Raw genomic sequence first — 26602 nt, forward strand, 5'->3', positions numbered from 1 at the left:
GCTAGTTTATTGTGCACCCTATATCCATCCTGTTGACGGTAGAGGCTAGTTTATTGTGCACCCTATATCCATCCTGTTGACGGCAGAGGCTAGTTTATTGTGCACCCTATATCCATCCTGTTGACGGTAGAGGCTAGTTTATTGTGCACCCCATATCCATCCTGTTGACGGTAGAGGCTAGTTCATTGTGCACCCCATATCCATCCTGTTGACGGTAGAGGCTAGTTCATTGTGCACCCCATATCCATCCTGTTGACGGTAGAGGCTAGTTTATTGTGCACCCTATATCCATCCTGTTGACGGTAGAGGCTAGTTTATTGTGCACCCTATATCCATCCTGTTGACGGTAGAGGCTAGTTTATTGTGCACCCCATATCCATCCTGTTGACGGTAGAGGCTAGTTCATTGTGCACCCCATATCCATCCTGTTGACGGTAGAGGCTAGTTCATTGTGCACCCCATATCCATCCTGTTGACGGTAGAGGCTAGTTTATTGTGCACCCCATATCCATCCTGTTGACGGTAGAGGCTAGTTTATTGTGCACCCTATATCCATCCTGTTGACGGCAGAGGCTAGTTTATTGTGCACCCTATATCCATCCTGTTGACGGTAGAGGCTAGTTTATTGAGCACCCCATATCCATCCTGTTGACGGTAGAGGCTAGTTTATTGTGCACCCTATATCCATCCTGTTGACGGTAGAGGCTAGTTTATTGTGCACCCCATATCCATCCTGTTGACGGAAGAGGCTAGTTTATTGTGCACTCTACATCAGTCCTGTTGACGGTAGAGGCTAGTTTATTGTGCACCCCATATCCATCCTGTTGACGGTAGAGGCTAGTTTATTGAGCACCCCAAATCCATCCTGTTGACGGTAGAGGCTAGTTTATTGTGCACCCTATATCCATCCTGTTGACGGTAGAGGCTAGTTTATTGTGCACCCTATATCCATCCTGTTGATGGAAGAGGCTAGTTTATTGTGCACTCTACATCAGTCCTGTTGACGGTAGAGGCTAGTTTATTGTGCACCCCATATCCATCCTGTTGACGGTAGAGGCAAGTTTATTGTGCACCCTACATCAGTCCTGTTGACGGTAGAGGCTAGTTTTTTGTGCACCCCATATCCATCCTGTTGACGGTAGAGGCTAGTTTATTGTGCACCCCATATCCATCCTGTTGACGGTAGAGGCTAGTTCATTGTGCACCCCATATCCATCCTGTTGACGGTAGAGGCTAGTTTATTGTGCACCCTATATCCATCCTGTTGACGGTAGAGGCTAGTTTATTGTGCACCCTATATCCATCCTGTTGACGGCAGAGGCTAGTTTATTGTGCACCCTATATCCATCCTGTTGACGGTAGAGGCTAGTTTATTGTGCACCCCATATCCATCCTGTTGACGGTAGAGGCTAGTTCATTGTGCACCCCATATCCATCCTGTTGACGGTAGAGGCTAGTTCATTGTGCACCCCATATCCATCCTGTTGACGGTAGAGGCTAGTTTATTGTGCACCCTATATCCATCCTGTTGACGGTAGAGGCTAGTTTATTGTGCACCCTATATCCATCCTGTTGACGGTAGAGGCTAGTTTATTGTGCACCCCATATCCATCCTGTTGACGGTAGAGGCTAGTTCATTGTGCACCCCATATCCATCCTGTTGACGGTAGAGGCTAGTTCATTGTGCACCCCATATCCATCCTGTTGACGGTAGAGGCTAGTTTATTGTGCACCCCATATCCATCCTGTTGACGGTAGAGGCTAGTTTATTGTGCACCCTATATCCATCCTGTTGACGGCAGAGGCTAGTTTATTGTGCACCCTATATCCATCCTGTTGACGGTAGAGGCTAGTTTATTGAGCACCCCATATCCATCCTGTTGACGGTAGAGGCTAGTTTATTGTGCACCCTATATCCATCCTGTTGACGGTAGAGGCTAGTTTATTGTGCACCCCATATCCATCCTGTTGACGGAAGAGGCTAGTTTATTGTGCACTCTACATCAGTCCTGTTGACGGTAGAGGCTAGTTTATTGTGCACCCCATATCCATCCTGTTGACGGTAGAGGCTAGTTTATTGAGCACCCCATATCCATCCTGTTGACGGTAGAGGCTAGTTTATTGTGCACCCTATATCCATCCTGTTGACGGTAGAGGCTAGTTTATTGTGCACCCTATATCCATCCTGTTGATGGAAGAGGCTAGTTTATTGTGCACTCTACATCAGTCCTGTTGACGGTAGAGGCTAGTTTATTGTGCACCCCATATCCATCCTGTTGACGGTAGAGGCAAGTTTATTGTGCACCCTACATCAGTCCTGTTGACGGTAGAGGCTAGTTTTTTGTGCACCCCATATCCATCCTGTTGACGGTAGAGGCTAGTTTATTGTGCACCCCATATCCATCCTGTTGACGGTAGAGGCTAGTTTATTGTGCACCCCATATCCATCCTGTTGACGGTAGAGGCTAGTTTATTGTGCACCCCATATCCATCCTGTTGACGGTAGAGGCTAGTTTATTGTGCACCCTTCATACATCCTGTGAACGGCAGTGGAAGAGGAGCATGGGGATACACAAAAGGCCTGGGAACTAGGCGTTTAAAGGAGTAAATCAGGAAATATATCTAGAATTTAACAAATTCTAGATATATTGATAAATGCAAAAATGTGTTAAATTTATGTAATTATAGGTTAGGTTACATTGGAATCATTTTGGTGAGTGGCAGTTCCTAGTTTCCTAAACTAACTTACCACTAAGTTAGAGGGCAAAGTTCCTAGTGAGTTAACTTGGCAAGGGAGGGCCATTACCACCTCAAAGTTTGTACATAAGTTTGTACTCTGTCATATATTCTCTTGCACATATACAGCACACACGAAGGTGTATAGGCACGCGCACACACACACACACACACACACACACACACACACACACACACACACACACACACACACACAAAGAGATCTGGACAGGCTGCAGACCTGGTCCAGCAATTGGCTCCTGGAGTTCAATCCCACCAAGTGCAAAGTCATGAAGATTGGGGAAGGGCAAAGAAGACCGCAGACGGAGTACAGTCTAGGGGGCCAGAGACTACAAACCTCACTCAAGGAAAAAGATCTTGGGGTGAGTATAACATCAGGCACATCTCCTGAAGCGCATATCAACCAAATAACGGCTGCAGCATATGGGCGCCTAGCAAACCTCAGAACAGCATTCCGACAACTTAATAAGGAATCATTCAGGACCCTGTACACCGTGTACGTTAGGCCCATATTGGTGTATGCGGCACCAGTTTGGAACCCACACCTAGCCAAGCACGTAAAGAAATTAGTGTAGACAGCCTCTACTGTCAGAACACACAGCCTAGCCGTCTGCTCTGACTAGTTCATATTTCGCGGCATTTAGGTGCTGCCCTCTGTAGGCTCACTCAGGTCAGTGGGAGGCTGAGCCCATCCGCTCTCACTCCTAGGCCGACCCTCTTGATAGACACAAGTGCTCCCCCTCCACGGACTGGCTTGCGGTCACTCCCTCACACTGCCCGTTGTGTACTCACTCCTATCCAATTAAAGCCAAACTAGTCCACGGCCGTATCATTGCTACCTACGCTACCTTCATCGGCACTAAACCGCTGTTCAGCAGTAAGAACAGCAATAACAATAGAGAAAGTGCAAAGGTTTGCAGCAAGACTAGTCCCAGAGCTAAGAGGTATGTCCTACGAGGAGAGGTTAAGGGAAATCAACCTGACGACACTGGAGGACAGGAGAGATAGGGGGGACATGATAACGACATACAAAATACTGAGAGGAATTGACAAGGTGGACAAAGACAGGATGCTCCAGAGATTGGACACAGTAACAAGGGGACACAGTTGGAAGCTGAAGACACAGATGAATCACAGGGATGTTAGGAAGTATTTCTTCAGCCACAGAGTAGTCAGTAAGTGGAATAGTTTGGGAAGCGATGTAGTGGAGGCAGGATCCATACATAGCTTTAAGCAGAGGTATGATAAAGCTCACGGCTCAGGGAGAGTGACTTAGTAGCGATCAGTGAAGAGGCGGGCCCAGGAGCTCGGACTCGACCCCCGCAACCTCAACTAGGTGAGTACAACTAGGTGAGTCCACACACACACACACACATGTTGGAAAATGTAGGCCAACGCCTTTCACAGTTTTAAGAGTAGGTACGACAGAGACCTAGGTGTTTGGAACTAATAATGCCGGCGACTGCAGATTAGGAGCTTGGAACAGGAGCTGAAATTCAACATTCCCCCCTCTCCTATCCCCTACAAACACACGATGAGAAGCAAAAGATACGTAGCACACAGGCATATTTACTGGCGAACCGTTTAGTCTGCGCAGCAGGCTGCATCAGTTAAACACAGCAGAGGTGGCGATTCTTAAGTGATGTTATGTAATGATTCAAAAAAACAGATAAGTTGAAGAATGAGACATTTTTCCAACATTTGGAAATTTACACTGAGTAAACGTGTCGCCAGCCAGTGGCTTCTTCAGTCCAATACAGAGATGAGGAGAATGCGGTAATCAGTCCCTCAGCCATGAGTCGATGTGTTCAGTCCATCATTTCATTCAGTCCATTAGTAAGCCAGAAATCTTTTCCTAATCAATTTGTCGGAAGAGAATAAGATATATGATGAAGATTGAGACACATGCAACATATGGGAATCTTTAGTGAATAAACGTTTCGCCACACAGTGACTTCATCAGTCCAATACAAAACAGAAAGGTGGGAGAAGAGGAGGAGTTTGAGGTAATCAATCCCTCAGCCATTTACCGCAAATAAGACACATGTGCAACATCTGGGTATCTTTATTGTAGACGATACCCACATGTTGCACATGTGTCTAATTCTTCATCAATTTTGTCGGTATTATATAACTTTGTGAATATGAAAATTGTATACAATACCGTCATGTTGATAATTAAGATACATGTACAGCAGTTAGGTATCTGAAGAAGCCTACTGCGTAGGCGAAACGTTTCGAAATAAAGATACCTAACTGTCTTACCTAACAACCTGTCGATATTTTATACCATGTTAATATTCATGTATCTTTATTCCGGATAAAGATACCTAACAGTTGCATGTGTCTTACTTATGATTATATGACCTTAATAATATACAACAAGGTGTATACAACTCTGAGTGTATTCTGTGAGCACAGACTACACCTCACTACAACCCCTCACTCCCTACTGCTATTCCTCTTCCCCCTTCACTTATAACAAGGAGACCAACACAAGAAGACCATCATAATGGGCTCCTCGTCGTCCGGGAGATCACAAAGTGCCGAAAACTGGGGCAAAACATGCTAATTAGGCAGGTTTAGATGGAGGCGATGAAGCCATTGTTAGAATACAAAGGTGACCCGCAGGGTAGCTGTCTGGGGCCCACCTGCTCGCACGCAGCCAGGAAACCCATGCTCCGGAGCATGCTAGACTAGGTAAGCAGGTAGAGTAGGTAGGTATGTAGGGTATGACAGTAGGTAGATGAGGTAGACAGGAAGGACAGGCATTTAGATTAATTTGCTAGGATAGGAGTGCAGTGAGAATAGGCTAGAAGGTAGGATAGATAAACAGATAGGGTAGATAATTTGGTGCGATAGGTAAGTAAAAAGGGTAAATGTATTAAGAAAGAAAATAGGTAGGATATGAAATTAAGAAGGTAGAGAAATAAGGCATAAAGGTTCTTAAACTGCCTTGCAGGGAGAATAGACAATTCAGGGAGGCCAAGAAGTGAAATAGATAGTAGATTACATACGTAGAAGGATAGTAAGGAGAATACATGAGTTGGAAGAATAGAAGGCAGAAATTTACGACTGTACGGGAGGAACGTTAAGAAAGTATAAAGAAAGTAGCAGAGAAGATTGAAATAACTGCAGGTTCATAAACTTTACTGCGGAGTTAGAAATAGACAACACTTTTAATAGTGGTGGTAGGATTTATACGTAGCTTTAAAAATAGTTATGAAAGGGAATCACGAATCCAAGAGAGATTGAAGGCAGTAATGGCGGGTTGGGAGGCTGAGCCAGGAACTCAGATTTAGCCTCTACAATTAGAATCAGGAGAGTACAAACAGGTGAGTACACACACTGTCAAGTGTGAACAAAAACATACGGCACCTTGAAGTAGTTGTAGACAAAACGTTTCACGCAGTTTTGAACGGAAACGTAGCCAGCAACACATCAAACGTTTTGACCATAAGTGATCATGTAGGGACTATTAAAATGAAATTAAGGCACATGTGCAACATCTGGGTATCTTTATTGTAGACGTTTCGCCATCCAGTGGTTTTATCAATACAAATTCCAGGACATAATTTGAAAACAGTAGAACTAAATACAGAAGATGAGGTAATCAGTCCCTCAGCCTTGGAGTTGGTGCGAAGAGCACCGTAGTCGTGGATGTTCTGGAGCAGAGGCAAGGAGCCTGGCGCTTATATACTAACGTCAGGTGGAAAGGGGACGTGTATAAGACGAGAGCATAGTCACTGGTAGGTGGGATTCCCCAGTGCAAGTAGGTCCTACCCAAAGAGATGGGTTAGTTGTAGTAGTAGTTGTCGTAGCCGTGAAGAAGGTTATGTACATGTCCTCAGAATCAAGATTCCATGATGTTGCAGTGTCTGACTATTACACCGGACACTACACTAAGTTTTCAATATGTAAAGTAAAAGGACACAAGTGCAACTAATGTGACATTTATTGTGGCAACGTTTCGCTCTCCAGGAGCTTTATCAAACCATTACAAACAATACATGGACACAGAGGGTATATAAAGGCTCTGAGTGAGGTGCAATACTAGTGAGGTACCATTTCGATGTTCACTAGTGGTAGTAGTACCTCACTAGTATTGCACCTCACTCAGAGCCTTCATATACCCTCTGGGTCCATGTATTGTTTGTAATGGTTTGATAAAGCTCCTGGAGAGCGAAACGTTGCCACAATATATGTCACATTAGTTGCACTTGTGTCCTTTTACTTTACATATTGTCGGTAATTCTACCAACTTTATTACAACTTTTCAATAACATGTTTCTCGAAGCTGACCTTTTTTAAGTTAATCATCGACTGCAGAAAATCGATTTAATCAAAACTACCGAAGATGTTTGCCATTACCGCTGAGTACACAAGACTCGCTGCCTTCCTCAGTTGCTCACTCAGTAAACCCTAGAAGCAAACAAGATAGACCCATCGTTCAGGCATTATCTCAAACTAGCATTTTTATATCCTGAGCAATGGCGAAAGAAAATCATCTGGTTTGCACTGATCACATTCCATCACTTGGAATAATCTGCCGAGTAGGGTAATAGAAGCTAAAACCTTGGGCACCTTTAAAAACAGACTGGACAGATATACGAGTGAGAAAGGTTGTGCATGATCAACACCAGAAGTATTGAAGTAAATACTTGGGTAGCTTCGGGAATAGGCTGAACAAGTGAGTGGGTGGGAATGTTTATTTTTGAGAAGGAGGTAACCTTATATGGCCCAGTAGGCCTCCTGCAGTGTGATAAACGAAACACTTACGCAACATTTGGTTATATCTTTTTTCTGGAAACGTTTGGCCACGCAGTGACCTCTTTAGTCCAATGTAGAAAAACGTGGACTGAAGAAGCCATTGTGTGGCGTAATGTTTCTAGAGTAAAGATACCAAAATGCGTCCTTTTTGTAAACCTTCATTTTTTATAAGAGCATAAGAATGGAGAAGCACTGCAGAAGGCATACTGGCCCATACAAGGCAAACCCTTATCAAAACCACCACTACCCAAGAAGTACAATAGGAGAAAAGCCCTATACCAAGTAGCAGTACCTGTTGGATCAAAGACATAACAAGGATAATTTGTACTTCGCCTCAAAGCGGTTCTGATCCTGTTCGTAGGTGATCGGAGTAATGCAATAGGGACACGAAAGGCACAATATGATGATTACGTTGGAATGGGTTAGTGGTGACTAGAGACAAATGTGTGGTGTCCATGGAAGGGAGAAGTGGAAGGGATTAAAAGATAGAAAGGGATGAGGGAAGGAAAAGAGAAGCAGGAACGTAAGAAAGGAGGAACACTGTGGCAGGCCTACTGGCCCATACTAGGCACGTTCTTCTCAAACCCAAACCAGCTCTGTTAGGTAAAAGGACACAAGTGCAACTAATACGACATTTTATTGTGGCAACGTTTCGCTCTCCAGGAGCTTTATCGGTAATTCTACCGAACCAACTAAGAAGAAGACTGAGAATTGGAAGACGGATAGAAGGGAGGAAAAAGTGGAGCGAAAGTAGAGGTAAGATGTAATGAGAGAAGGAGGGGAAGGAAGGAGAAGCAAGATTAAGAAGTAAGAAGGGAATTGGAAGAGGTATGTTAAAGAAGGAGATGGGAAAGTAGAAAGCAGATGAAGTGAACAGAGAGAGAGAGAGAGAGAGAGAGAGAGAGAGAGAGAGAGAGAGAGAGAGAGAGAGAGAGAGAGAGAGAGAGAGAGAGAGAGAGAGAGAAAGAAAGAAAGAAAGGATAGGGCAGAAGGAAAAAAAGGAAGCGAAGGGAAAGAAGAGGGATAGAAGCTAAGGAGAAGTAGAGGAAGAAGAGTAAGGAGTAAGAGGTAATGGAAAGAGGGAGACACAATATACTGTAAGAAGTGAGATAATCTAAGCTATATAATATAAATATTCAATTGAGGTTCGCTGAAAAGTATGACTTAATTTTAAAACACAACAGTTGTGAGATCCAAAGATAAGTAATAGACGAAATAACTCCCTTTCTCCTTCCTTCATTCCTTCCTTCCCTTCTTCCTTCCTTCCTTTCTTCCTTCCTTCCCTTCTTCCTCCCTCCCCTCCCTTCCACCATCTTGTCCTACCCTCTTCCTTCATTACCTCTCTTTTTCGCCATTCATTCTTACCTCCTTCCTTGTCTTACCTCCTACTGTCACTCTCATACCTCTCTCCTTCCCTCTTCTTCATCCTCCTTTTCCACCATCATTCTTTCAGCTCGTCCCTTACCTCCCTTACTTTCATTCCTCCCTTTGTCGTCCTTTTCTCCTCCTTCTCTCCTCCCCTCTTTTCCCTTTTCCCCTCCCAGCGCCATATTCTCCATTCTTCTCTTCTTAGTTTCATCAACTATTTTAACATCATCTCCCCTCTTCCCTCCCCTTCCATCTCTTCCTATTCATACCTTTCAGCCCTCCCCTCACACCCCCTCCCCCCTCCCCACGCTCCCCTCCCCAATAAACAAGTCACCCCAGACTAATATTTGAGGACGGATTAATAAAGTCATTACACCCTGAATATCAACTAAAAAAAAAATCACACTTTAATGATGAGACGATCGATCAAGAGAGGAAGGTGATCAGAAGAGGCGAAGCGATCAGATAAAAGGCTCATTAATCGGGGCCAATCGTCAGTCTCGCCATTAACCATTACCATCAGCCAATCAGGGAGCAATATGTATAGTATACATATTTTTAATATTCAGTTCCCAAAATATCGTAATAATTCAATTCGAATACAATTTGGTCTTCGGTGCGAAGTAATAATTCTGTTGTAGCCCGAACATCGTAAAGGAGAATTGTGGGAATTTTATATATATATATATATATATATATATATATATATATATATATATATATATATATATATATATATATATATATATATATATATATATATATATATATATATATACACACACATATATATATATATATATATATATATATTTTTTTTTTTTTTCAACAAGTCGGCCGTCTCCCACCGAGGCAGGGTGACCCAAAAAAAAAGAAAGAAAATCCCCAAAAAGAAAATACTTTCATCATCATTCAACACTTTCACCACACTGTGAAAAAAAATCTGGGACTCAGTGTTGCATTGTGGGAATGCCATCTTGGTAGTCCATTTTCACCATGCCTCGAGGTAAGAAGTACCTCACTCCTTGGTGGATTGGAGGTCTACTGTTCCCAAGTGATAGTTCTAACAGTGACGGAAGTGCCAGTGAAAGTGAATTTCATGGTTTTAAAGAGGGTGTGACCAAAAACAGTGCCCAATGTAACGTAATTAGTGATTGAAACCCAGATGACCCAGAACCGTCTACCTCTGTTGCTGGCACATCTCATTCACGTTCACCTGTACCAGGACGAAAAAGGAAACTATTTCCCCATTTTCAGGACACAAATCTGAGCAGTGAAATTGATAATGATAGTGATTTCAAAGTTATTGAAAATAGCTCGAGTTTCGACAGTGAAGGGGAATATTGGCGAATGAAACGGCATTATGTTCGATGCAGCATGCGTTCTGGTAGTGTGTCTTATGCCCTTCCAAGGCAAAGGAGTAAATCTGGGGGTACCCTGTGGCCCTACACCACAACCTGACAGTGAAGATGACGATATTGTTACAATGAGGATGTGCAATGTGCGTAGGGAAAGTGATGGTGGTGGTGATGCTGGTGGTGGCGATGGTGGCGGTGGCATGAGTCATGTGGCACCAGCAGTGGGCCATGGTACTACCGACGCTGCTGACTCTGCACAACCACAACCTGCACAACCACAACCTGCACAACCACAACCTGCACAACCACAACCTGCTCAACCACAACCTCATTTCAATATCCAGAACCCACCAGCAGACCGCATCTTGGATTGGCAGCAAGATGACAATTTTATTCCCAATCCCCACGACTTTGATGAAACACAAAGTGGAATACGGCCATCGTGTACACTTTGGAACAATGCCACTGAACTAGAATGCTTTCATTTATTCTTTGATGAGCCCCTGATGGATACACATACTATGAGTACACCATGGCAAATACAATTTTTTCACCAAGATCACAGCTACACCAGTGGAAGGACACAACTGTGGCAGAGATGTACCTGTTCTTTGCCTCAATAATGCTTATGCTACATGTGTATAAGCACACTGTAACCACATACTGGTGGACGGAAATCCTGATTTCAACCCCAGGTTTTAGTTTAGGAGTCAATTGTTTTTTGATACTGTTATGTATGTTACACTTTTCACACAAAACAAGGCCTGACAAAAGCGACAGGTTATATAAGATAAGAAATGTGTTCATGGACCTGAAACAAAAGTGTTGTATGCATTTTTATTCCTTCAGGAAGCTTCTTATTGATTAGTCTTTGATTTTGTTCAAAGGAAGACTCATTCAAGCAGTACATACCAAGCAAGAGGAAACACTTTGGTGTAAAGTTATTTGTACTGTGTGATTGCAAAAGTGGTCTGGTTTTGGATATAATTGTGCACAGTGGCTGGCAGTAATACATTGTTATTGGGTATCTCTGGTGATGTAGTTAGACCAATGATGGAACCATATCTTGGTAAGGGGCATATTTTATGTACTAATAACTGGTACACAAGCCCCTTACTCAGTGAATTCTTGCGAGTGAACATGACAGACATGTGTGGCACAGTGCATGGTAATAGTAAGTATATGCCAAGGTTCGATGCTGGCAGTCGCAGAGGTGAGGTGTAGGCCTTTGCTGCCAATGACATCATGGCATTTCCGTTGCATGACAAACGTGATGTCACATTGTTGACATCAGTTCACCAAAATGAAATGGCAGACAGTGGCAGGCAGAATAGAGAGACCAATAAACCCATTCTAAAACCTGTAGCTGTCATGGACTACAACCTCAATATGTGCTTAGTGGACAAGTGTGACATGCAGATTGGGTTTGCAGATTGTGTACACAAGAGATTAAGTAGTACATAAAACTTTTTTGCCATCTTGATATTTCCATGCTGAATGCTTATAAAATATACAAGTTGAAGACCAACAACAAACCAAAATATGGTGAATTTTGTTTGTCAGTCATCAGGCAAATAATATTCAAGTACCAAGAAGCAACACCTGCAGTAGACCAGTGCCCACGAAATTACCAACACATGCCATCTCGTTTGAGGCCTGGTGATAACTACCCCATACAAACGCCTCCTACTGCTTTCAAGAAAAGTGCTCAGATGAGATGTTTTGTATGTGGACATACCACAAAACTCCCACAAAAATGCAGAGACACTCGTTTTATGAGTGAGGAGTATCAAATACCACTCTGCATATACCCATGTTCTAAAGATTTCCGCAAGCTGCAGCAGTTCTAGGAAAGTGTTCAGTGGCTATACATAAGCAAAAGACTTGGCAGACGATGCACCATCCCCCCAATGAAAAGCAGGGGTGTCACTAGCACGTTAAGAGACCATACAATAAGTGTCAGGGGCCCGAGACTGTTCAACTGCCTCCCAGCACACATAAGGGGGATTACCAACAGACCCCTGGCAGTCTTCAAGCTGGCACTGGACAAGCACCTAAAGTCAGTTCCTGATCAGCCGGGCTGTGGCTCGTACGTTGGTTTGCGTGCAGCCAGCAGCAACAGCCTGGTTGATTAGGCGCTGATCCACCAGGAGGCCTGGTCACAGACCGGGCCGCGGGGGCGTTGACCCCCGAAACTCTCTCCAGGTAAACTCCAGGTAAACACTCGCACATTATCACTGTTTTTGCAGAGGTGCTCAGAATACAACAGTCTAGAAGCATACACACATAAAGATACACAACATATCCCTCCAAATTGCCAATATCCCAAACCCCTCCTTTAAAGTGCAGGCATATATATATATATATATATATATATATATATATATATATATATATATATATATATATATATATATATATATATATATATATATATATATATATATATATGTATATATATATATATATATATATATATATATATATATATATATATATATATATATATATATATATGTATGTATAGAATGATCTTTGCACTATGTACCTTCACCCCTAAAAAGAACTACATAACATCAGTGTATAAATAAGCCCCCCTACTTATTAACTTACCCCCCATCTTGTAAAACAAACCACTAGGCGACGAAAAAATTACTAGCTCTAGGCCTTTCGCTCTTTCTCAAGTGATTCTTCAGGGGCTATGCTATATTGCAAGAGTTGCAAGTGGTGGGTTACTGGAGCTTCTGTTCTTAAGCCACTATAGTAAACTACTTCATGCAATGGTCGTAAATAGAAAATGATGGCGATGGAACATTTAAGAGAGGGGTTTTATTCAAAATTAACTCACAATTCAGAGAAGGTAATTTTTGAGATGATCTCAAATTAAAAATATCCTCTTCGAATTGCTGGCTAGTTGTAGTTTCTCGATAATGTGAGAAGTCACGAAAGCGACTGAAATTTCTCTATTCTATCACTCTATCACAGTGTCTGTTTTCCATAAGAGTTTATGATACGAGGAAACGGAGCTACGTATTTTTTTCCGGATCGATCCTCCTTACCTCCCACTCCCTGAGTGATGTATATAACCCTTACAAGCTTAGCATTTCCCCGTGAAATTAATAATAAAAATCCAATTATCGTAAACTGCAATGTGATGTTGATATTATTCCTCTTTACCATGATTTAGATTATATAAACAAATTGTCCCACATTTTAAATTACAATATTTAAATTCCAGTCTCGACCTATAATACGGATTTGTAAGTCATAAGCTCAAAATAAATAATATAAACTCGGTCGGTTATTGGCCACAATGCGCACTCTCAATGTGAAATTTCAACATAAGGGAACTTTCAAAGTTATTGTAAAGTTACTATTGAATTTATGGCAAAAATAATTTCCCTTCCAGACAGCAGCTGCAGCAAATCTTCATTGCACTGGAAACAGTTCCTAAAATTATGATCTTTAATGGCCTCTTCCAGCATAGAGAAATCAGTTCTTAAAATATTGGCTTCAGGCCTTTTCCATTTTGAATCTTAAATTGCCCGTATCAGAGTCAATTTACCTTGTGATTACTGCACCGGTGCTGAATGGTTGGAAGGTGGTATTGATTTCCTCTGTGAACTTCGACACACAGTTTATACTGGCTAGTGGGTCACAACATGCTACTTGACACATCTCAGAGACCGGCGCATCTTTGTGACCATACCTCACACATCTTGGTTATACTTTTAAGCATATTTTTCAAAGGGGTGGACCGGTAAGCCAGCGGAAGGCTTCGGTCAGATGACCAGAAGCTCCAGCAGTGGGTCATCATGTGACTAAGACCCGCGTCAGGAAACACTTGTTCTGTTTCCTGGCGAATCTTACCTAACCTAACCTCACACATCACGGTTACCTGAGTCGACAAATGAGTTGTGAATATGTGGGACGAATTGACAGGTTGGATCACGGAAGAAAATACTTGGGTTAGAGGCATAATGTCAGCATAGTTGCTGATCCCTGTATTCCCTGTATTATATAGCATAGCATATTAGTATCCTCCATGTGCTTTAGACACGAGATCCCTCGTAGGCCTTTGGCTTGGAGTGACGTCATGGGCATACACATGGGCAGTGATCCCTTTGTCCCGCCCTCACTCGGCGGCAGACCTACAAGACGTGAACAGGCTTGGCACCGGGCTCCATCTCTCATCTCAGTCAGACAATATATCTACCATCCTACAAGTGTGTCTACTTTCAACCTGTGATATCTCCATTCAAGAACCCTTACGATAAATGGTGACAGCGGAGGGCCTGTAATTCTGACGATTACAGCGATTTCTGGAGATAAAGTTGTCGACCAGCAAGACGGCCATTTCGTGTTACCAGTAGGCCTACCGAGGTTCACCCCATCCAGCTACCTCAAGCCAGCTACTCTACCAGCTTCTACATTATTCACTGGTCAGTCTCTTTGTATTAGTGTTTCCTGCTTTTTTGCATTACTCCCGAGGGGTTGACCCGAGTTTGCAAAATAAGCCAGCTTCCAGTCTGTGGTGGGGGAGTCAGAACACCCGAGTCCAGTCCAGCCTAGCCTACTCCATCCAATTATTTTGCCTGCCAAGCCAGCTTCCACCCCTGCTGTGCTCATCGTGTGAAGTTATCAAGCTATTCTGTGTGAAGGGTTAAGATAAGCCAGCTAGCAACTAACCCAGGTGTCTTACCCCAGTACTCAGGCAAGCCACGTGACTAGTCTTCATCGCTTGTGATTCAAGTTCCAAGCATTCTGAGTGCTCCTTGTCATCCTTGTGGTGTTGTAGTATTTCGTGGGTTTCTCCTAAGCCAGCCGGCTTAGAATTATCTTCGCGGCAGTGTGGGTTTTCTCAGTGAGGCTTACGACGTTCAACCCATAAGCCCAGCCACTCACGATCACGTGTGTCGCACCATTGCCGGTCTCAGACGCCTCGCTCAGCCTTTACCCACAAACCCAACTACAGTCGGCCATTACAACTCACCTACCTCATCAGTGTTTTGGTGCTCTGCTAAGGGTTGTAGCACCATATTTTAAGGACCACATAGGGGGTCAAGAGCTAGAGTGTGGCGCGCCATCTTTAAAAGCCTCCTGTGTGTTGTCTCTCGCCGATTTAAGCGCAATTCTACGATCATCTGTGCAGAGGACAGCAGCAAGACGATATAAACAATCCATCAATCTCATTTTTTCAAGTGTTACAGCTATAATATTTTTTTTTTAGAGACATTTGCGAGTGTTGAGACATTTCTTTTGTGTTCCCAGTGAATTTTTCTCTTAGTGACATTCAGTGACTCTTGATCAGACTCAGTGTTTATCATGTACTGATTGCATAAATTTCTTTTAATCTCCTTAATTCAGTGTTAATTTTCGTGCATTATTTTATATCTGTTGTGTTGTGTTTCTTTTTATACACACTTGAAGTAAGTACTTAGTGTTTCCTTTGTTGTGTGTGCAACATATGAGCAGTATAGAACTTGTGTTTAAACTTCAGAATTCCAGTGAATTAACTCAGTAAATTTTTCACCTCATATTCTGCATCACAACTCAGTGTTGTCTGTTATTTTTTTTTTCTTCCTAGCAATTGTGTATTTTTGTTTGTTCCCTGTGTGTTGAACATTCTTGTGTTCATATTTTTCCATTCAGCCAGTGTTTAATTTGTCTTATTTCCACAGACAATAGTGCCATTTTTAAAGCTCCAGCAAGAAATCTGTTTACAAAATTTTTTTAAAAACATCAAGTTTCATTGCAAGAAAATTCTAGTACTGAGTTTATGTTGATGTTTTGTGCTCTGCATCACTGTAAGTGTTGTATTTCTTTTTGTTGTGTGTTTTAGCACCTATTATTTTTCATATTTTATTGAACAAATTCACTCTTAGTGCAATTTTTAAGTTCTCCTTCTAAAGTAAATTGTTCTTTTGCTTGTTGTTTAAGTGCAGTTAAGAGTTAAAGTGTTCATTCCTTGATATATTTCTTTTCTTGTGTGTTATAATTTTAATTATTGCACACAGACTCATTTTGCAATAATTCTTGTGCAAATATTGTGTTGCTATTAAAGTTTTTCTTGCAGAAAATTTTATGCAGTGTTGTGCAATACAGTTTATTACAGTGCAGTTTCTTATGCTCTGTTCTGTGCATAGTATTTTATTCTGTCTGTCATTTTATTTTTTTTTAATTTCAGTGAATTGTGTGTTTGTTTTAATTTTTGCACAAGTTTATTGAGTCCATTTTATTATTTTATTGTGTATTTTCCTTGTTGCATTGAAAGTAAAGACAACTCACTGTGCCATTTATTCAATTTAAAGTAAAAGTTGAGCAAATTAGATTTGAGCAAAGTACAAGTTCTCTTGATTTTCAGTGTTTGTTAAGTTGCATATTTTTTTTTCTTGTGTGAGTCCTTTGCTTACTGTGTAACTTGTCAATTTTTAATTACTTATGCAGAATAGTTAAGCATTTTCTTCCATTTAAGTTCACTGTGTTGTGTGTTCCTCAGTTATCATTTTCTTTGTTCTCTAAATTCTAGTTTTTACATTTTGGCAAACATGTCTCAAGTTTTCTCTAGCGATGCCTCAGCACTTGCTGCTAGTACAACCATTAATGTGTCAGCCCAAAATTCGAGTAACTCCGTATCAAACGATAGACATACTCAGACTTCTGGCCTGCGTAACTTCACTCGTGATCCGTATGATGCTATGCCATTATTCAATGGTGATCCAGACAACCTTGAAGGTTGGTTTACTGCAGTTAGAGCCAGAGCTGACGCTTCAGTTGATGGTCCCCCTTCTGAGAGTCTTTTAATAAGTATCGGAAAGGAGAGTCTAGCCCGTTCTTCAGCTGCCTCAAATGTATTTAAATTAATTCGTATGAAGGACTTCCAAGATCTGACCAGGTGGCAAGATTATGAACAGTTAATTCGCAATTATCTTGAACCAGTGCGAGAAACCGATCCGTTCGTTGTTCTCAAAGAATTAGTTTGCACAGCCCCGAGACCAGAAGAGTCATTAGAGGAGTTTGCTCTTCGTCTCAATAACCTAATGTCCTCATTTGTTAAAGCAGGCCGAAATTCAAGATATCTTAACGATAGTGATAAACCAGCCCTTGATGGGTTTGCCAGATTAGCTGCCTTTGGAGTCGTTAAACAACTAATGCCACCGACATCTAAGTATGTGTACAATTCAAGTCCGCTAGATGCTAATATGGGACCGCTTAAAGCTCTAATCCATGTACGAAATTTGTGTCCCGAGGGATCCTTCCCTTATCGTAGGTCTATGCCAAACACCTTGTCCAATCCTGTACCTCCTTTAGTTTGTGCTACTACCAAACCTCCCAACCGCAATCACTCACGCTCATCATCCAAAGCAAGTGTTAAGAGCTATCATTCCCGTAACACCCATAGTACGTACAGTAACCACAGTCAAATAATTTGCTACAATTGTGGTTTCCGTGGCCATATCGCTAGTAATTGTTATGCCAGTTACCCTAAGAAGCGTCGTACTGATGATGAGTACCAGTCAGATCTTCCCTACTGTACTCATCATAGAATTCATGGACATGATACATCTGAGTGCAATGCGCTCTACAATATGCGGTACTCTAGATCTTTCCATGGCCGTTCCAACCGCAGAGCCAGGAGAGGAAACAGACGTCGTGGTTCACAGTCTAATCAGAACCAGGCTCATTCTTCCAATTCGGGGGAATTAGAGCGCCCCAGTCAAACCGCCCAATGGTGACGGTAAGTGATAATGAGTACGCCATCCCCGTTCACAATTCCTTTGAAGCCTTAAGCAGTCTCGAGAATGACAATCCTGCTGATGATGTGGCTTCACACGTCTCTGACGTAGAGGAATTTGGGGATGAAGTAGAAGATGCTTTATCCGATGATAACTCAACTTCCTGTTTGCATATGAGTTCTAATGCAACGATTGGTCCATTAGTACAAGCTTCTGTCCATAATGCGCCCGTTCATGTGTTCATGGACTCTGGTGCGCAAGTTAATATCATTAGGTCTAGCTTGTTTAAAGAGAAGCGGTTACGACGTATCCTCCTCGTTGAACCAACTACTGTAACCTTCCTTGGTGGAGTAGCTGGTTCTCTTCTGCGAGTCCGAGGTCAGACTTCACTCACCTTTACTATCCAAGGCAGAGACTTTACTGCTGTTTTTCTTGTTGTCGACCAGATTGCTTTCCCTGGTGACCTTCTTCTGGGATTTGCTTCCATGCGAGACTTACGCATTGTGCTCGACCCGTACCGATGGCATGCCCAAATAGATGACTTAATCGTTCCATTCTGGGGTTACCAGCTTGGATCAGAAATCTGTCATACTGCTGCAGAGTATGATGTACGCATTAAGTCCTTACAAGCCAATGCAATTTCCAGTAGCGTACCCAAGCGGTCAGGCACTGGTAATTCTGTCACTCCCATTAGTGTTCCACCTATACCTTCAGACTTGCAGGATAGTGTTCCGTTGCCTCAAGTGTCCGAGGACACTCAGACTGCCTTGAGTGCACAGCCTATCCCTGCAATGACTGCTAGTTCGAGTAGTAGTTTCTCCACAGGGGATGCCTTGTCAGAAAACGATTACTTGGAACTAGTAATGCCATCTCTTGTTGATGTCACATGCCGTTTGCAGAAAGACGTCTCTGTTGCGGCTAGTGCTCTCACTAGAGTGTCTGTTGTTGTTCCTAATGTTCCAGATGGTGATACCGTCCTAGTTGACAGTGATTCCTGCAAGGTCAAAGGTTTATTTGTTGAACCTTCCTTACACATTGTAAGAGACAGTAAGATCCATTTACTCCTTGCTAACACTTTGGGTCACAGTGCTCGTCTCAGAGCAAATACCAACCTCGTTGACCTAGTTCACTATCCTTACCCTGTTCAAGTACAGGATGACGTGTCACCTGACCAGTGGGTCGGTGCTATTTCTACCGGGGAGACCTCATCCACTTCTCCGGATCAATCTGTTTCACCAGTTGAGGAGAAAGACTTAGCTCCTACTGACTTCCCAGACGAAGTCAAGCGTTTGTTGACTCTGTTGAACAAACGTCGTAAAGCTATTGCCTTACCAGGTGAGAAGATGGGTATAACGAACTTATTGTCCCATCGTATTCCACTTGAACCTGGTACTAGACCTATTTACATACCTGCGTACAGAATGCCTCATTCACAAGTTGCTGTCGCAGAGGAACTGATCAATCAAATGCTCAATGATGGAGTTATTGCACATAGCAATTCACCCTGGAATGCGCCCTTGATCCTAGTGCCTAAGAAGGATGGCACTTGGCGCCCGGTGATTGACTTTAGGAAGTTAAACGCGAAAACCATTCCAGATCGTTTCCCACTTCCTGTACTAGGTGACCTTTTACGCAATATCGGAGATAACAAAGTCTTCTCGACCCTAGACTTGTTACAAGGGTTTTGGCAAGTCCCTCTTCACGAGGACAGCCAAGAGTTAACAGCTTTCTCCACTCCCACAGGTCATTATCATTTCCTCCGTATGGCGTTTGGATTACGATCGTCTCCTATCACGTTCTCTAGACTCATGACCAATATCTTTAGAGGTCTGATAGGTAAAGCACTTATGGTGTACTTAGACGACGTAATCGTCATGTCCGAAGACGTGGACACACATCTGAAAAGACTTGATACAGTACTTGGAAAGCTTGAAGAAGCAAATTTAAAGATCAAACTGTCTAAATGCCAATTTTTCAGATCAGAAATTAAGTTTCTTGGTCACGTAGTCACTCCTAGAGGGGTTACGACTGACCAAAGTAAAGTAACAGCAGTATTAAATTTTCCAACTCCCAAAACCGCTGATGCCGTAAGATCCTTTGTGGGCTTAGCAGGTTTTTATAGATCTTTCATTGCTAATTTTTCTTCCATAGCTGCTCCTCTAACTGAGTTGCTTAAGAAAGATGCTCCTTTTAGTTGGACCTTCCGTCAAGAAACAGCATTCCAAACTCTAAAAGAAAAGCTAACATCTGCTCCCATTTTGAAATTCCCAGATTTTTCTAAGCCCTTCTATCTGACAACTGATGCTAGTTCCATTGGCATAGGTGCCGTACTAGCTCAGAAGACTGATAGCAAGTACAACGCAGTTGCATTTGCTAGCCGAGTCCTTACGAAGGCTGAACGTAATTATACAGTAACGGAGCAAGAAGCTTTAGCAATAGTATGGTCTTTAAAGCACTTCCGAGACATCATTTACCAGTACCCTGTTCATGTCTTGACAGATCATGCGCCACTGATACCTTTATTCCAGAACAAACAGCCTACTGGAAGGTTAGCCAGATGGTCCTTGACTATCCAAGAGTTCAATCCCACTTTTGAACATTTACCTGGCAAGTCAAATGTAGTCGCAGATGCTTTATCGCGACACGTTAGTGTAGTTACTGCAGATCCTCCATTTACTGTCGAGGATGTCAAAACTGCACAAAGAATAGATCCCATGTGGTCTGGTGTGATTCGATTCCTTCTCCAGGAAGATCCCATTCTTACTGTAAAGCCACCAGCACCCATTAGTGACTTTGTAATGAGTCAGGAATTACTGTATCGAACAGCCGAGTTGGGTACTCCAAGCAGAAGAGTTTACCAGTTAGTAATTCCACAGTCACTAGTGAACGTAGCTCTACAGCTAGTTCATGATGCACCAGGTGTTGCACACCCTGGTATGGATCGTTCGGTGAAACAAGCCAGAATGAAATACTTTTGGCCACGTATGGCAACTGACATTTCCGAGTATGTTAAGAAATGTAGTGTCTGTATGCAGCATAAAGGAAATGTCAATGGTCCTAACCCAATCCAAGTGTACCCAACCACTAGCGAACCGTGGGAAAGAGTTGCCCTTGATTTGTTAACTAATTTTAAATGTTCCCTCCAAGGCAACAAACATCTGTGTGTTATGGTAGACCATTTCACCAGATATTGTGAGCTAGTTCCTATTGCAGATAAGACTGCAGAGACAGTAGCTAAAGCGTTTAAAGAACGCATTATCTGCAGGCATACCACCCCAAAGTCCTTAGTAACAGATAATGGAGGTGAATTCTGTAATGAGGTTCTTGAAAATTTGTGTACTTTATACAAGATCTCTAAATCCACCATTGTTCCTCATCATCCTGCCAGCAATGGGTTAGCCGAAAGAACAAATAAGAAAGTACTTGATGTTCTGAGAGCCACTATCAACCCCAATAGTGAAACTTGGGATGAAGTTATACCAGATGTTCAGTGTGCCATAAATTCTGCTTACAATGCTTCCATAGGTGATACTCCACATTATGCATTGTATGGTGTAGACAAGCGTTTACCCTATGAGTTGTTATATTCTACTCCGAAACCTAATTACAACCCTGATGATTTCGTAGCAACTCGTACCAGCTTAGCTCAAAGTGTTTTTAGAAGAATCCGTGAAACACTTCATAAATCAACAGCAGAATTTACAAGAGTCGCAAACACTCGAGCAAAGCCATCTAAAATCAAAGTAGGTTCGAGAGTTATGCTGATTAACTTTAACAAAACGTCTGCAATGCCAAAGCTTGATCAAAAGTTTGTCGGACCTTATCGAGTAGTTGAACATATCACTGGAAATAAGTATAAGGTTAGAGAAATTAGTACTGGCAAATACAAAGAATCGCATTTAGATCATATGAAATTAGTATGCGATGTTGAGGATATTGCTACCCAGACTAATGTGACAGATTCTGACAATCCTCCTGATCCTGTACTCTCTATCTCAGATACTCAGTCAGATACTCAACCTGAATGTCGTTACTCCTTGCGTACTCGACAAGTAATGAGAAACCCGCAAGTATCTTTTGTAGATATTCCTTCAAATCTCTCTCAGTCAAGGCATGTGTTGGCCATTGCAGAGGAATTCGATCCTCCCAGAGATGATAACCATTCTGCATATGTAAACCTTACCCTCGCAGAATTGGGTTTAAATGTACATAGTCTGTATAATTAGATGTCCGAGATGAATGAAAGTGTCAACTGTGTGTTTATTATTAGCTGATCAGTTTGTCAGAAATTTTCGTGTTCACGTTCCCTCCGTATTCTGAGAATTAACAGTCTAGATTTGTGTGCACCGAATCTGCCTTTCTGTTAAACACTTCTTTGTATATATTTATTCTTCCTCAGAATCCGTAGAGTGCATGAATACAGATCGATCGATCAATTCCATCCATATTGTATAATGAATTGTTCTTATAGTTTGTAATGCATTATGTTAACACCCTCTATGTAATGTCCATTATGATACCATCCATTAGTTCTAAGATATATATGAATTTGTTATTGTATAGAATCAGCCCAGATCCGCCTGCCTGTTCAGCCTATAGATAGTAGTGTATGTCGGGACGACATACGTAACATGACCGAGCTGTCAGCATAGTTGCTGATCCCTGTATTCCCTGTATTATATAGCATAGCATATTAGTATCCTCCATGTGCTTTAGACACGAGATCCCTCGTAGGCCTTTGGCTTGGAGTGACGTCATGGGCATACACATGGGCAGTGATCCCTTTGTCCCGCCCTCACTCGGCGGCAGACCTACAAGACGTGAACAGGCTTGGCACCGGGCTCCATCTCTCATCTCAGTCTGACAATATATCTACCATCCTACAAGTGTGTCTACTTTCAACCTGTGATATCTCCATTCAAGAACCCTTACGATAATAAGAGTCACGATAAGATAACTGTAAAAGTTCACTACAACCTGGAGAGTAGAGACAGTAAATAGTAGCTAGGAACAAGCAGTTTAAGGCGCAGGTGCACGACAGTAACTATGATAGTGATCAATAGTAGTTAAGAGGAAAATCCAAGAGGTAAGAATCGACTCTCTACGGTTTTCCCTTTCTTCCTCTTCCCCTCTCTTCCTCTTCTCCTCTCTTCCTCTTCCCTTTCCCCTCTCCCAGCAAAAAAAAAAAAAAATCAGAAATTGCTAAAGATATGTGACTCCTAGTGGTTTTTATGCAAAATATTAGGCAGCGTAATATCAAATTTTCTTCTTTTCTTCTCTATGTTCCCTTAATTTTTTTCAGTTTCCCCGTCTGGTCCTTGTATTCTGCTCTTAAAACTCTCTCCCCTCTCATTATACCTCTCCCTTCATGTTAAATCTCTCTCTCTCTCTCTCTCTCTCTCTCTCTCTCTCTCTCTCTCTCTATATATATATATATATATATATATATATATATATATATATATATATATATATATATATATATATATATATATATATATATATATATATATATATATATATATATATATATATATATATATATATATACATGCAAGGAATTCGCGAGAGCATGCGAAATATACACAAACACTGATCTCTGGCTGAATGAGACATATATATATATATATATATATATATATATATATATATATATATATATATATATATATATATATATATATATATATATATATATATATATATATATATATATATATATATATATATATATATATATATATATATCTTTGCACAGGGTTTGACAAGGTTAAGGATCCCTAGCTTTATTGACAAGCTATTTACAGGTTAAGGATTCCTAACTTTATTGGCAAGCTAAGAGCTGTTACCTACATCAGCTCATTTGAAAGCATTTTTATTGTTATGAGACATACAAGTAGGAAACAGGATGAAGTTCGAGCCATCTGTGGGCCAGCATTTTCATTTGATCAACTGATTTTATCTCGTTGACATCATAATGCTGTACGAATGTGTTCCATACTCGAGTCATCCTGGGGATAAATGATCTCAGATGAAGTGATGTTCTGAAGAAGGGTACAGCCTGAGTGAAGTTGCTGCTTTCTGCTCGTCTTATGGTACTTGCTTCACGCTGTCCTCAAAGTGGATCCAAGTGTGGTACTTTGACAATATTGGCCTTGTACATAACAGTAAGGCCACCCACATCCCTCCTGTTTTGAAGGCTCTGCTGAAATGACAGAATTATCCAGGATTGGTCCAAGCGTGAGATAAGACGTCTTGCTCTGTTCTCTACTCTGTCAAGCAGTCGCAGATGAGAGGTGGGGGGGGGGGAGAGGTAAACCAAGGAAGTGGAGCATATTCAAAGTGTGAGCGTACTTGTGCCTCGTACAGAATCTTGCAACCCCTATTGTCAAGCAGATGCGAGATACGTCGAAGTGTTGTAAGCTTCCTGGCTGCCTTGTTTGCAAGATATTTACAACGTGGTTCTTCATGGTCAGTTTGGAGTCAAATTTCACCCCAAGGATATCAACTTCTTCCCCAGGTGCCAACACCCTCCTAATGATCTTCATTACTGCACCAGCATTACCATCATGGTGCCTAGAGACCATCATCATTTGTATTTTCTCAGGTACAAATGTTTCTTGCCATCTACTTCCCCAAGCTGATATAGCTCTTAGCTGGCGATTGATGTAGCTTAGAGCAGCTGACATTTCTTCTCTTAGCTGGTGATTGATGTAGCTTAGAGCAGCTGGCATTTCCTCTCTCTCTCTCTCTCTCTCTCTCTCTCTCTCTCTCTCTCTCTCTCACACTCTTTCTTCCCTTCTCTCCTATCTCTTTCTTCCCTATACGAAAATATTTGTCACGTTAATCTGTCCTTCGTATTTTCATTGCTTTAATTCCTTTCCTCATTCTCTTCCCTCTTTTATACTCTTCGCTTCGTCTTATTCATCTTTTGTATACTTTTCCATAGCTTTATCAAGTTAAATCTTATTAAGCTACGACTTGATAAAGGTCTACATTGAGGCGAAATGTGTCCCTCAGTTAACGTTCTGATCAGCAACGTATGCCTTTAATACTGCAGGCAGCATCATCTGTAATATTTGAACACACACACACACACACACACACACACACACACATACACACACACACACACACACACACACACACACACACACACACACACACACACACACACACACACACACACACACACACACACACAGAGGCCACAAAATCCATACTTAAATAAACAGTGGTAAAAATGGAATTACAATGAACACACGGCCGGTCGACGCCACAACAAAAAACTAATTGTGCTCTCTCTACCATGCAAACAACCGTTCAACCATATTGCTGTAGTCAGATGATAGGATAACCGCACAACAACCACTAAAACCACTACTTTCTATTCGACCACCGAATCAGCTTAAAAAAAAAAACAGAGAGGTATTGAGGAAAGTAGATAGGCTCTTACTTCCGAAAATAGGGCGTTACGAACGTTCATATTTAGGTAGGTAGGTAGGTAGATCCGAATTGTCGTAGTTAGGTGGATAGGATTATAGATAGTAAAATTACGTAGGTTTTTAGGTAGGTTGATACGCATGTTAGTGGTTGTTAGGTAGGTTGGTAGGCAGGAAGGTAGGGAGGCAGGCCGTAGGTAGATAGGCAGTTAGGGAGGCAGGAGCAGCTATTATGAATTGATCGTAGCCCACGCGACGATCTGCCTACCCTACTATTAGTCAAATTGAATGGTTTTGCTGTCCTTGGTGTTCAAGCGATAATGATAGGGAGGAAAGGGAAGGTAAGCAAGGGGATGGATGGAAGAGAAGGGGTGGAGGAACAGGAGAATGACACAAGGAGAGAAAAGGGACGTAAGGAGGGTAGAAAAAGAAGGGACAGAAGGGAAATAAGGAGGAAAAAGGGTAGTGAGGAGGAAGGATAGGGAGGTGAGGTAAGAATGAAAGCAGGGAAGCAATAAAAGAGAGAAAAATACTGTGTACAGGGAGGTACAGGTGAGTAAGAACTTAGAGTAGTGGAGTTGTACTGATGAGGAGTACACATGTTTAGGTTGCTAGAAAGGTAGAATTTAGACAGTGTTCAGAGCACTACGTCGAAGTTTTTATCTTTTTAGGGCTAAGTTTATACCTCTTTAAGGCGAGGTTTATGTCTCTTTAAGGCGAGGTTTATATCTCTTTACGGCGAGGTTTATATCTCTTTAAGGCGAGGTTTATGCCTCTTTAAGGCGAGGTTTATATCTCTTTAAGGCGAAGTCTATATCTTTAAGGAGAGGTTTGTATATCTTTAAGGCGAGGTTTATATCTCTTTAAGGCGAGGTTTATACCTCTTTAAGGCGAGGTTTATATCTCTTTAAGGCGAGATTTATACCTCTTTAAGGCGAGGTTTATATCTCTTTAAGGCGAGGTTTATATCTCTTTAAGGCGAGGTTTATATCTCTTTACGGCGAGGTTTATATCTCTTTAAGGCGAGGTTTATATCTCTTTAAGGCGAGGTTTATATCTCTTTAAGGCGAGGTTTATATCTCTTTAAGGCGAGGTTTGTATCTTTTTAAGGCGAAGTTTATATCTCTTTAAGGCGAGGTTTATATCTCTTTAAGGCGAGGATTATATCTCT

The 26602-nt window shown here is 41.8% G+C and overlaps 1 protein-coding gene across 1 annotated transcript; it reads left to right on the top strand.

Annotated features, from left to right (window-relative positions):
* The first annotated feature begins 14240 nt into the window (after window positions 1-14240).
* Window positions 14241-26146, top strand: LOC138854428 (uncharacterized). The gene is made up of 3 exons (XM_070097660.1): window positions 14241-15265; window positions 15935-19227; window positions 26126-26146. The coding sequence occupies exons 2-3, from the start codon at window positions 17983-17985 to the stop codon at window positions 26144-26146; spliced, it is 1266 nt and encodes a 421-aa protein (XP_069953761.1). The 5' UTR covers window positions 14241-15265; window positions 15935-17982.
* The last annotated feature ends 456 nt before the right edge of the window (window positions 26147-26602 follow it).

Source organism: Cherax quadricarinatus, chromosome 59 (assembly GCF_038502225.1).
Source record: "Cherax quadricarinatus isolate ZL_2023a chromosome 59, ASM3850222v1, whole genome shotgun sequence".
NCBI lineage: Eukaryota > Metazoa > Arthropoda > Malacostraca > Decapoda > Parastacidae > Cherax > Cherax quadricarinatus.

Coding starts and splice junctions, on each gene's coding strand:
- LOC138854428 (XM_070097660.1), top strand. CDS start 17,983: ATGGTGACGGTAAGTGATAATGAGTACGCCATCCCCGTTCACAATTCC. Junction 19,228..26,125: donor CGGATCAATCTGTTTCACCA/GTTGAGGAGAAA, acceptor TACCTCTTTAAG/GCGAGGTTTATGTCTCTTTA.